General features: G+C 34.0%; 1 protein-coding gene across 1 annotated transcript in view; it reads left to right on the top strand.

Moving 5' to 3' along the window:
* PRKAR2B (protein kinase cAMP-dependent type II regulatory subunit beta) overlaps positions 1 to 6804 on the top strand; it is an 83684-nt gene extending 76880 nt beyond the window's left edge. Inside the window, exons 9-11 of the mRNA XM_039848985.1 lie at positions 2517 to 2582; positions 2716 to 2854; positions 4823 to 6804. Of these exons, the coding sequence (XP_039704919.1) occupies positions 2517 to 2582; positions 2716 to 2854; positions 4823 to 4956 (339 nt within the window). The 3' untranslated portion in view covers positions 4957 to 6804. The remainder of the gene's footprint in view (positions 1 to 2516; positions 2583 to 2715; positions 2855 to 4822) is intronic.
* The last annotated feature ends 7383 nt before the right edge of the window (positions 6805 to 14187 follow it).

Below are 14187 nucleotides of genomic sequence, written 5' to 3' on the forward strand. Positions count from 1 at the left end.
AAATGAATATTACTTCTACCAAATGACCTGGTTTAATTTACTAAAAATGGTTTAATTTATAGCCATTAAGCTATTTGGATATTTTTACTTATATAATTCTAATGAATATGCATTAAATCATCAAATGGATATTTGCACATGACATGAAATTCACATGTATATAAAGAATAAGATGTCATTTTTAAGAGGAAAAACAGGGGAGTGTTCTATGAGATTAGTAAGGACCCCAAAGGTGCATTGGAAGATATTATAGCATTTTGTGTGATTAGTTCATGTTGAAACTGCCTGCGGCTGCTCTCTGATAAAATTAACCAGGAAGGGAACACACTGCACCATATACTGTACTGGCTTCCAGGGTCAATACAGTATATGGTGCAGTGTGTTCCCTTCCTGGTTAATTTTCCAGGGCCAATACAGTAAATGGTGCAGTGTGTTGGCTAAATGGGGGCCAACATCTTATTTAACTTGTAATGTTTTTTCTAAGATCCCAGTTGAAACTAGTAGTAATATATACCTTGGCTAGAATAGGGCTACCAAGAAGTAAAATTTAGGAAGACAGTTGAAGTTCACAAATACAGCATTGTCAGTGCCAAGCTGGTTGAGAAGGGAAGGTTTCGGTGGTGAGATGCCCAGTTGGAAGAATGCACAAGAGGCCGACATGAAAATGAAATGGCCCGCACCAACTTTATTGTGGGGAGCACAGTTCTATTGGGGGAAGTGCAGTCTATTGCAGGGAGTGGGTTTCTGCTTCTGTTCTTCTGCTCCCCTTCTGTTCTCCAGGGGACCACATGGCTATAGCGGAGTACAATAGTGGCATTCAGCCACACATGTGTGATACAATAAGTTGAATTATGTTTACATATTTTAGGCGCAGGCGCCCTGCTCACTAATGTAACATTCTAAATCCAGGGTCCTATTCCTAGCCGCGAGCCTGGATCACAGCCAGACCTGGGACCAGCCAGGCCTGGGACCCATAAGCATGCAGATGATAGTACTTTATTTCCTAGTTACATTTTTGAAGAATTGAACAAATGATTTAAACGGATTTTTAATAGAATCTGTAATTCTTATGACAATATTATACTGTATTGTACTATTTATTAAAATATTATCTCTTTTGATGTATGTGAAACAAGATTTAAGGACTGTGAGACTGAGGAAAGAATTATTTTAGAAAGCAAATAAACAAGTAAATCAATCTCTGTACATACACATAGGGTTTGGAGCAGTGAAGAATTGGAAAGGAATAGAGTCAAATCAAAGAACAAAACTAAGGTTCTACTATATAAATTGATAAGTAACAAAGTATAGAGCACCTTTTTTTTAGTTTTTTATTTTGAAATTACATAGCTTCAAAGGGAGTTGCAAAAGTAATACAAAGACATCCCATGCACTCTTCACCTAGTTTCTCCAAGTGCATCTTGCATCACTACAGTGCAATATCAAAACTGGAAAACTGACATTGACCTAATCCACAGACCTTATTTAGATTTCACCAGTTTTACATGCACTTAGAGCATGTTTTGAGAACAAAATTACAGAGTTGTCTTTAGTCCTACTGATTCAAAACACTTGAAAATTTAACATGAAGCTCTTATGAAAGGTGATATATATATACTACAGTTTATTAGAGATATTTTGAGATATTAGTTATCTTTTAAGCATTTATAGACATATGTCTACACTATATTACATAAATCTAGACTACATTTGTGTGAGGTAATCTGATACTTTATTTCTTGAATTGTATTAAAGACTTTTGAAATACCTAAGTTTCTTCACAATTACTTTTGAGAGGCTCAAAAAGTCAGTACCTGTTATCTTCTGATTATACTGTTTAATTCAGAAGGCATCATTGAAAATCATGGCAGAGTTTATTCCACCAAGAAAAAAAGAGTATGTAGTCAGAAATGGCAACACTTTTTAGAAGTCTTTTTAGAAGGCCTTGAGGTGGATTGTCAGTAAACTGGCATCTCAGAGTTTGGTCCCCTAGCTAACTGCAATCAAAACATAAGGACCCACATCTACTGTTTCCAAGTAAGTCTGGGCGGTGCCCTTTTCGGGAGTCAGTAGCTTATCTGGGGCCACCATGCTACTGCTTGTTCTATTAGGACAACACAGGGAGCACAGCATCAGCTGCCGTATTTCTGCTGACCGAAGAGGTGCTGCTGGGAATGGTGCTGCTTTTTCTTACATCTCTGCTGTTATCCAGGCTGAAGTTTGTTGAAATTCTTACCTCAGTGTTATTTGCCGTGTTTTCTTGGATAGTTTTAGCAGAAATGCTGTGGTAGAGAGTATATTTTTTCAAATAATTTTACACATGAAATCATTACTTTCTAATTATCAGTTGTAACCTCTCATTTTCCATAGTGAGAGGTAGCCAGTTCCTATGAGGTTTCACTTTTCAAGCAAATCGTCTGTGCATTGGGGTTGGATTGACTTCAGGGGTATGATAGGCAAGATTGTTGTCATCTAAATTTGCAATTTCACCCTCCGTTTTTGTTTTATTCTCATAGGGAGATTTGGCTGATTCCTTTTTCATTGTAGAATCTGGAGAAGTGAAAATTACTATGAAAAGGAAGGTGAGTGTGAAATCTGAAAATCCACATATGTTAGCAAGGAACATAATAAATTTTCTTTTTGATGTTTAGACTAAGGTTAACTTTTATTTCTAACAAGCTGAGTAAAAGCTGATGCTTTTGATTACCTTGTCAGGGTAAATCAGAAGTGGAAGAGAACGGTGCAGTAGAAATCGCTCGGTGTTCCCGGGGACAGTACTTTGGAGAACTCGCTCTGGTAACTAACAAACCTCGAGCAGCGTCTGCACACGCCATTGGGACTGTCAAATGTTTAGGTAGGACTCACAATAGTGGGAATGCTTCTCCTGGTTGAAATGGTTATGTCTGCATTTTACATATTCGTGTTGTAATGGATTATCTTACTGGGCTCATGGTTTTTATGGGCTCCACAATATATAACAAGGTTAGGATTCATTGCATTATAAAATCAGTTCGTGGAAGCCATTTTTTTCTTTAAAAATTTCACATACATACACATTGTGTTCTTTTTCAGAAGCATGAAATTACATTTTATTTTGGTTATTAAAATAAGAACAGAGTACTGAGGTTTATATTTGATCTTTCAAATAAATAACATGCACTATGTTGTGTTCCTCAAAAAAGGTTAAAACAATATTTTTATAAAGTACATTAAGCTCTGTGCGGAAAGTGGAAATGTCTGTGGTAATACTTATCCTAGTGCTGGGAAACAAAGGTTCAGGTTTGTCAAAGCACAATAAAATTTTCATTATTGTTCAGCTGTTTAATTACCATCTTATACCATATAGTAGCTTAGCAGAAATGCCATCTTCAGCTAGAAAATATCTGTATGTGAGGTTTTATATATAAGAAATAACTTACTTTAATAATGAAAAATATAATTCAGGTGGTGTCACTATAGGTGACATTTTCTTTTAAAAAATGATTCAACAGTAATTAGCCACTCACTATTCTCTTCCCCCAGTTTAGTAGAATAAACTTAGCTTCAGTGTTCTTAAGATTTGCTAGTATCCTCAGAATTAACTTCTTAGAGAAGTCACTTTTTAAAATGTTTTAAAGTATAATATTAATCAAGTTAGAAACTGACAGGTAATATCTCTGAGTAGAGATATTAGACAGTAATAGTAAAGGTGATGTGACACCCCATTATTTTTTTCTATAATAAATTATATTCACATTAAAGAAAATTTGAGAAATACAGAAAAAGTAAGAAAAACTAAGAGGCACCCATATCACCACCACTCAGTGACTGCCACATCTTATTATTTCTTATTTGCATGAGTTTTCTGTTTTTAAACTATTTTGTAAACTGTTTTCTAAATTCATTATAGTTTAGGCATTTCCGTTTTTTTTTTTTTTTACAGCAAAGTGTAACATTCTCTTAGAGAAATATACACATTATAAATTATTTAATGATTCCCCACTGCTACATATTTTGAGAGTTTTGGCTCCATTTGTGGGGGGAAGGGTTTTCTTTTTTTGAGGTGTGTGTATAGACTACTTTTCCGTATATAGGATTTTTTCTTAGAAATGGTTTCAGAAGTGGATTTTCTTTTTATAGTTATATATATGGCAGATAACTTTTATTTGTACCAATTTATATGTTACCATCAGTGTGAGAATATCCATTCACTTTATTATAACCATTGCCTTTTTTACCTTTGCAAATTTAAAAGGCAAAAAACAACGTATTTTAATTTGTATTTCTATGGTAGTATGATATTTTCCATGTGCACATTATAAATTGTTTTAAATATTGCATGAGACAGACCAGCAAAGTGACATGTGATATATACTTATAGAAGTAGACAAAAGCATTATTTGGGCTGCAATTTTGAAGTGACTAGACAGTAGTTAAAATTATAAAAGGCGACATTTGGTCTTTACAACGTGGCACTGTAAACCCTGAGGTGGAAAAATAGGATAGAAAACACTCTGTTGCCATCTTTGAGGAGTTTGTATTACTCAGGTGACATCAAAATTAATTATTTTAAATTCCAAAGTCTTGCCTGTGATAATCCCTCATTCTTTTCTCAACCAAATCAGGAACCTCCCACCAACCCTTGCATTGCACATCATATTGTCAAGAGACCCTTGCTACTTCCTTTTGAAAAGTGGAACATTTTTATCTTTATGCCTTTTTTTAAATCTAAAAATACCATTGTATTATTGACATATGCAGAATGATATCATAAGTGTCTCAGAAATTTTGCAGAGTTTCAAAGAATGTTATTTATTTATTTTTTATTCTCCCTTTTTCTTAGCCATGGATGTGCAAGCATTTGAAAGGCTTTTGGGACCTTGCATGGAAATTATGAAAAGGAACATCACCACCTATGAAGAACAATTAGTTGCCCTGTTTGGAACAAACATGGATATTGTTGAACCTACTGCATGAAGCAAAAGTATGGAGCAAGAAGACCTATAGTGACAAAATTACACAGTAGTGGTTAGTCCACTGAGAATGTGTTTGTGTAGATGCCAAGCATTTTCTGTGATTTCAGGTTTTTTCCTTTTTTTACATTTACAATGTATCAGTAAACAGAGTAGTGATTTAATAGAAAATAGGCTTTAACATCAGTTTCTAAAGAGTAGATCATAAAAATATTGACATACTGATAAAATGATTTTCTACTCCACAAAATTATTTGAGAGGTTTATTCAAGTAATTGTAATATACTGAAAGTATCTGTGTTTAAGAAGATAAGGATGTTATCATAGGTGATATGTATTTGTTCTGACTTACTCAGATTGATATGTTAGTGACTATACCCATGTAAGAGGGAACCTGGCAATGAATCATGCTAAACAGCATGGCATCACATTCTTTTTACAACTCATATATATAGTAAGTACAATTTTAATTATTTTTGTTTTAAAGTTTTTCTGGCTTGATAAGTTATGTGCTGACCTTGGCCTATTGATGAAATGGTATAAAACATCATATGCAATTTTAAAACCTTTTATATTTTTTGCAATAAAGTACATTTTGACTTCTTTGGCATAATGTCAGTAAACTACATAGTTCAGTGGTTTTAAGGGCAGGCAATTTAGTCATTGTAATACAGTCTTTTTGAGATGAGAGATCATTAACACTTTTTCTTCATAAAGCATATATCTCTGCTCCCTTTTTCACGTGCAATTCTCTTTATCTTTAAAATTTTGAGTTTAACATTTAATGCCGCAAAGTTTTTTTTTTAAAAAAAGCTACTTAAATTTACTTGTTGTCTTCTAAAATCTTATACATACTACAAAAAAAAAAAAGCCTAAAATCTTATACTACAAAAAAAAAAAAAAACAAGAAACAAACAAACAAAACCTTCTATACCAAAAATAATTTGGGGGCCTTATCAGGATATTTCAGGCCCACAGGATATTTCTTTGTTCTTCACTAGGTGTCCATAATACAGTCCTTTCAGACATCTGAATCATGGGGTTCCTCCAAGGTGGTAGAAATAAATTTTTATCAGCAAAACCATACACAAAGATAAAAGGAATTTCTGCCTACTCCATATACACCATTCAGGCATTGCCATTTGCTTTGATGTACACTCACAGTTAAAAGTGCAGAATGAACTCAACCTTTATAGGTTTTCATTGATAACAGATATGCTTATTATTCGGCACATAACATGAATTTTATTCAACCAAAGCAATATAGTTTGACATAATTTCTAGCCTACATGATCCCAATGTCTAGAGAAATTAATTCTAACCAGTTCACTTTTAAATGAGCAATTCCATTTTGGGAAACATGTTTTAAAGAAATATATACATGGGTAAAATTATTCTGTTGCTACTGTGGTCTCATTAGAGGATGTTTACGGTCTTATATAATGAAAATGTTAAAATGTGTTAATTAGATAATGTATATATAAACAGTTAAAGTCTGTAAAGTATAACTTCAGCCACATTTTAAAACAGTTTAACAATTTTGTAAACTTTCTTGTAGGAAGAGAGCTTACTACATGAAGATGATTTGTTTTTTATTTTAAAAGCCATGTCTGTTAAACAGGAAAAAACACACGGAACCCCAAATTTCTGGCTCATCATTCTGTATTCTTTATTCACTTTTTAAAGTTACCTGTTTTGTTGTATAAGCTGATTGTTGACTATTCATGGAATAGCAAAAAATGCCTGTTTAATAAGGAACTCTGACCAAGGCTGTAAATGCCGGTTACATTATTTTCAGTATTGTTGGTTATATTTAAATTTTCCTTATAATAAAGCACACTTTTATAATAAACTGTTAATTGTTTTTAATGTTGTTGGGGGGGGCTTGTTTCTTTAATATGACTTCTATAGCACATACTGCACTATGTGAAAAGCACAATAGAGATACAACATATGTGAAAACCCCCCTATAAAACCACAATGAGCTATCCCCTCACACCTGTCAGAATTGCTATCATCAATATATCAAACAAGTGTTGGTGAGGATGTAGAGAAAAGGGAACTCTCGTGCACTGTTGATGGGATTGCAAATTGGTACAGCCACTATGGAAAACAGTTTGGAGGTTCCTAAAAATAAAAATAGAACTACCTTATGACCCAGCAATTACACTTTTGGGTATTTATCTGAGAAATCCAAAACACTAATTTGAAAAAATATATGCAACCTTATGTTCACTGCAGTGCTATTTACAATAGCCAATATGGAAGCAACCTAAGTGCCCATCAATAGATAACTAGATAAAGATGTTTATGTATGTATGTATGTGTGTGTATGTATACATGCACACACATATATACATACAATGGAATATTCAGCCATAAAAAGAAATCTTACCATCTGCAACAAGGATGGAATTAGAGGGTATTCTGACAGAGAAAGACAAATACAATAGGATCTCACTTATATGCAGAATCTAAAAAACAAAAAACAGACCCATAGAGAAGCAGAGAACAAAGAGATGGTTGCCAGATGGGAGGGGGCTTAGGGGACTGGGTGAAAGGCAGAAGGGATTAAAAATTACAAATTGGTAGTTACAAAAGTTATGGGTATGTAAAGTACAGCATAGAGAATATAGTCAATACTATAATAACTGTATATAGTGCCAGGCAGGTACTAGACTATCTGGAGAATCATGTCCTAAATTATATGTGTCTAATCACTATGCTGTATACCTGAAACTATAATAATATTGAATGTCAACTATAATTAAAAAAAAATTTTTTTTTAAACCCTCTTGGCATAATGTGGCAAGAAAGTATGGTTCTGAAAGGCAACAGATTTTTAAAATTTAACTATTAGTCATGTGATAAAACTTTGGCATGTTGCAGACTAATTTAGCCATTTAAAATAACGAAATCTGGCTAAGGAATTTATGTCTTAAAGTATCTAAAACACCTCGTTTAATTTGTGGATGTTATGTAATCACTAAGAATCCTTAGTAATATTTAGAAATTGTCTGTTGAACATTCAAGGATGTGTTTTATGCGTGGCTAAGAATGCTTGGAGAATATTCTTTTAACACGAAGGTGCTTCTGCTTATTTGTTTTAATAAAGAGTATATGTGTTCCCTGCATAGCTATATGAACTAGGGTTTGGTGCATGTATTTTAACAGTAATACTACCTGTGACACAAATCGAGTGAATGTATTTGGTTTACTTATAAACTATGCTAGCACACCATTTACAATGCTCAAAAAATGCAAGCGAAACATATGGCATGAAATAAGGAACTTTAGATTTTATTGAAATATGTAAGATTAAATACTGAGTTCTTTTCCTTTCTAAAGCATCTTTAAAATAATGATATAATTTTTCCTATTTTTGTCATGAAATGTTATATGTTTATAACAAGGATCAGATGACCTTCGGCATTCTTAAATTGTGAGCCTACAGGGGTAAGTAACACATCTGGATAAGTCAAGGATTTGTTAAATAACTGAAGGATTCTAATATCTAATTATGTTAATACCTAAGGGAGAAACAGAATACATAATAGGGAAATAGAATGATAGTGAATGCTGACTTCTAAAATTAAAAGTAGTATGAAGTATAACCTGATGTTCAATATTAGAATTTTGACAAAAAGAAACGAATAAGAGTTGAGACAACCTTACCCTGTTCCGGGATACTTTTAAAGGCAGCAAAACTGGTTGAGCAACTGAAACTATATAGCTGTTAGTCATCACAGGTATTAAAAAAAAAAAAACTTAAAAGTATAAATATGGAAATACAAGCAATAAAGTACACTAGGTATTTCCAGAGGACTTGTGTGCCCAACAATAACTATGAGAGCTTAAATCAGTTACATAATAGAGGAGAATCAGTGACTTCACCAAAACCACGAACTTTGTGAGCCCATGGCAGAACTTGTGGGCAATTGAGATCTCTTGATTCCTCATGCAATTCTTGGCTTCATATATTGTCCTAATAATGATGTTATTGAGCCTGATATATAGAGAAATTTATAGAAAGTTTCCAATGCAGACATTATTTTGAGAGGAAAGCTTTATTATTTGACCAATAGATCTAGATCATTCTGTCCCTTTTTATGCTCTAAGTTTGTAAATCTAAAATTGGCTAGGAAATCTTGAAGCATGTGATGTATGATACAGAAGTAATTGTCTACCCCATAAAAATGAAATGCCACCTATCAGATTTTGATTTTAACCAGGGCCCGAGTCTTGCCATTTTCCCAAATATTAAAAAACACTACTGCAAAATGAATATGCGTGAAATATGTTGTTAGTACCAATTATAATTCATTATAGTAAGTAAATGCATTTTTTACTCTTAGTTGGAAAAACAGAATGACTTCTAGGTGCAAAGGAGAGTTAAGTGTAAGTGGAAAAAGACTCAAAACAAGACCTGCCTCGGCCATTGACTGCAACAACCCAGAAGTGAAACTCTAAATGTTTTCTATTTAGCATGGAAAAAAGTTTACAAAATAGAACCCTTGAATGAGTTTATGAACAGTAAATATGACCAGTCAAAATCTTGGATAAAGTTGCTTCTAGTTGCTAATTTTCCATCTTTGTCCTAGTCAAAAACCTACCTGGGTCCTGCTAAGGCTGACATTTAATATAATTGTACTTCCCTTTACATAATGACTATATTATTGAAATGTAAATGAACAGTACTTTTTAAAACCAAATAGTATTTTCATTATTTTAGGAAAAGTGCTCGCTATAAAGACATCTTTGGCAAATCTCTTTCACATAACTGCTCCTTAAAGCTGAACTTAAATATCCTCAGCACTTTTATTACTATAGCACATCATGATATGCTATGTAACTTAAAAGGCTGAAGTGTGTTACTTAGACAAATGTTGTTTGCTTTTGTGTGACTGGCACCATGAGGAGACAAAATGAATGGGAACAGTACAAATTATACAATGTAGTAGAAGATGAGACCTGTTCTCAAATAACTGATGAATATATAGGACAGGTGACACTTAAAGCCCATGAAAGCTATTTAAGAGTTAATGTTCAAAAAGGCATATGACATACAGCATAACAAACATTATATAATAAGAAAATTCATGCTACTTCTTTCTCCCAACTTTCCATTCATTTTTCAGCAAGTATCTATTGATTGCTTTGACAAAAAGATACATAAGAGATGGTGACTGATAGGGAAGTGGGAGATCATGTAGATGTTGGGGAAGCAAATGTTAGCAAAAATATCAAGAATAGCACTCTAAGTCCTATGTACATATTATTCCTATGATTTTAACTGCTTTTTATCTGATTCAATTATCTCCAGAATGAGGTACATTTGACTGGCAACTAAAAATACATAAAGAAGGGCCTGGAATACCAAATAGACAAGTAGAAAACATGTGAGAATTTGTGTTGAATAGTTGAGACATAAGTTATCTAGTCTAGAAAATTTGCAGTGAAAGCCACGAGAAGTCATTTGAGCAGGTGAAAACCCTCATGTTACTTTTTTCTTGATTTTATAAATTAGAAGGATTAAGTGGAATTATGTGTTGCCTTCTTTAAATATTCATATTTTCATTTCTACCAAGTTGGACAACTTTTACGAAACTTTTGAGGGCAAATGAAACCACAGGGGTAGTCCCCTCTATGTCCCGAGGACACACAAGTTCATGTCTCTAGACTTGAATTTCTTAAACTCCAAATATGTTCAGCTTCTTCCAGAAACTCTGTATACCAATTTCTTGCCTGCATAACAAGGTCATGATCTAAAGCTGAAACCATCTTTTCCCCATCTCTCGGTCACCAAATCTGTTTTCTCCAACATTTTCTAGCATCAACATATCACAATTACCCAAGCCAGCAACTCTACTGAGGCTAGAAATGCAACAATCATTCTTGATTCCTCCCTTTTCCCTTGATTCTTCCTCCTACTGGTCATAGTGTCGAGACACTCACATATGGACCACTGAACAAGGTCTTGCTGTATGGTCTCCAGAGCCAAATCTTAACTTTTAGTTGCATCAATAAGAGATTTTTGTAAGAGTTTAAATAATCCACCAAGAAGGATACTTATCTGAAAAGTTTCAGCATTTATTTTTTAGACCATTATGTGCTCCATTTCCCAATTTTAGTACTTGATTTGAATGATTTTGTTTGCTTGCCTTTTGACAATTTGAACAGTAATATTCTCAATATTCAAGCAATGCTATTTTTTCGAACATCTTTCTTAGTCTAGCAAAGTAGTCACTGGTGTACCACATGGGGTGGAATCAAGAGAACTATACTATTTAATTTTACCCTTAATAGAATTTACCTAGTTTTTTACTCTTTAAATTAGAACTTAAAAAAACTTGATTTTTTTAAATAACAGAAGTAATTTTCAAACCATTGGAAAGACATCTTTATTTTAGATGACAACTTCTTGACATAGTTTAGCATAATTTATGTGTAATATGTGTGTAAATATATTGTGTCTGTTAACCAAGAGTAGGTGTTATTTAACAAAATATCTTCTAATGTCAGTTTTATCATGGAAACATCTGAAGAACATAAAAATTATATCTGTTTTAGTGAAAGTGTAGAATTTATACATGTAAAGATTTCCAAGGAATCTTACTAGTTTTGTAGTACTTTGATCTTTGTTCTGGCTTATCAGTTGGCTGGTTTCATAATGGTCACCCAAGAATTAATGATGTTCCTGTTTAATATTCATAAGGTATAATGTGTAAGTATACATAAAGTACTAAATATACATAAGGTATAGAAGTTTGCATAAAGTGCTAAATATATATAATGTATAAGTATATGTAAGGTACTAAGTATACATAAGAAGTATATATAAGCTAATGTGTAAATATACTTATGGTACTAAATCTACATAAGGTAATGGTCACCCACAAATTAATGATGTTTCTATTAAATATATATAGTACTAATGTGGTCATCTAGCTTGCCAGAAGACAAGACTAATTGTCCACTTAAAGATGTAGAGAATTCTAATACTGATATTTAATCAGTTGTGACTGAACTATCACAATTTTACTCTTATATTCAGTACTTGGACAAAAATGAAAGTATGTGAAAATATTTTACATCTTTGTATCCTTATCAATTAGCACAGTGGTCAACAAATAATAGGAACTAAATAAATGTTTTTGAATAAATGAAAAAAGTGCCATTAAAAAATAAATTATTGCTTATAATAATGTACAATATCTTGATCTAATGTTGAAGTTCTTCTGCCCATCACAGTTTCCACCAAAAAATATCTCCACTAAGGCTTTCAGTAAAAACTTTCAAATAGAGTAACTTTTAAAATAATGTAAGGTTTAGCCAAAAGCAGATCTCACAATTTACGTAATGAAGAGGGGAAAGGAAGTAGCTCAAGCACTTAAGAGCTCATTTTTTGGAGGAGGGAAAGCTTTTTAGTTTCCTAGAGGGAGTTAGACAAAAATATTTTAAACGATTTTGTCGAGAAATTAAACATTGGAGTTTATATTTTCAATTCTGGGGCATGATGAACTGCCACCGAAAAAATAAAGGCAGAAAAAAAGGATATTGCAGGAACACAGTCGAGTTCTTTTCTGGATCACTCTATCAATCTCTGAAAAATGATAAATTCAAATCCTGTCTTTTTTCCTTAGGGAAAAAAATTGGCATTTTGTTGGCCCTCTGAACTATTTTCAGAAAAAAAATATTTTTGACTACTATTCGTGAATACAGAAAGTAAATCTTTGATCACACGGTAGAGAAGGCTATTTTATAGATAATATCACTTCAAGGATTCAAACAGGGAATCCCTAACTGAATTTAAAAATTTGTTTCAACATATGAGGGCAATTTTGTATTTCTGGATTTGTTTTGTGGCTTTTCGGGTAGATTTAAAAGTTCAAAAAATGTAGAGAATTTAAAGAAATAATTAGCTATGATTTTAGGCTCTTTTCAAAAGTTTAACTTTACTGATTTCTTATTAATGTAAGTTTTCCGTCTCTTAAACTTTAAGCATACATACAATGAACCAAAGATATACAACCTAAAGCATAGCTTAAATGATTAAACACTAAAAGGTTCAAAGGGAAAAGGCTTAATAATGTCTTTGTAATGTGAATGGTAAACACATCAATTATAGTCTAGATTGGCTGCGATGGACAGCCATATTTAAAGTGAAGGGAACTATAAAGCAGAGAAGCCATCCTCTGATGAGTCAGAGCATTTAAGGAGGAACTCCTAGTGGAAACAAGTGGAAAGACATTCTTTCATCAATGGGAAGACAACTGGAGAGAGGAAATAGTTAACAAAACACCAGAGAAACTTAGATAACGACTCACAAATTAAATCAGTTTAAATCGCTTTATATCCCTCTTCATTACCGAAACCAACGAGCAAGCTGCACACAATATGAAAAACATGCTTGACTTTCCTCAATTTCAAAGCCAACAGTAATCGGCCACCCCCTTACAGCTTTGTAAATTCCCCAGATCCTGAGAGTCTCTCTCACTACCCATCCCCAAGCCTCTCAGTTCCTGGCACGAAGCCGGCATTCAGCAAATCTTGAGTGAACTGAACAGAGTTGGCAAAAAAAATCTTAAGTTACTGTCTTGGGGGTGGCGAGGCAAGGTTCGGGATAAAGGAAACCTAGTTCTTCCCACTGGAGCCCAGTGCCACCTTTATTATCCCCATCATGCTTGATACCGTGATTTGTGGGTGACTGGGTCCCTCGCGAAGCTGCACTGCTTCCGCTTGTGTAGTCATCTCCTTCCCCCAGCACTAAAACAATACCTTGGCCTGCTGCCAAACTTTGAGCAGCAAGAGACTTTGGCTGTTTATGGTGGGGAACCGGTGCTGCGAGAGGCTGGGGCTGCTCTGAGTGTTAGGACAGGTCCAGAGGAAGAAAAGAGGCCAAAGCTTTAAAACACTCCCTTCCTCCGCCTCCTCCCTTTTGTCCCAGACACCAAAACAAACGAGCTGATACACGTGTCCCTATGACTCTTGTTTACTATCAAGAGTGGATTGTGCATCCACCTCTGGGATATGTAGTCCAACCGGTTCCTCCGGCCTGCCGTTTCCCCGAGGTACCAAGCAAGACTGCAACTACGAACCCACAATCCACTTCGGGGGCAAAGTTTGGCTTGGGGTCCCGTAGTCTCGGCAGCAATCCAATCAAAAGCGCTCACTCTAGTGATTGACACGCCGTCTTCTCCAGTAAACACAACACAAAAGTCAATACAAGCCCGCC

This window comes from Pteropus medius, unplaced genomic scaffold, assembly GCF_902729225.1.
Source record: "Pteropus medius unplaced genomic scaffold, Ma_sr-lr_union100, whole genome shotgun sequence".
NCBI classification, from domain to species: Eukaryota; Metazoa; Chordata; class Mammalia; order Chiroptera; family Pteropodidae; genus Pteropus; species Pteropus medius.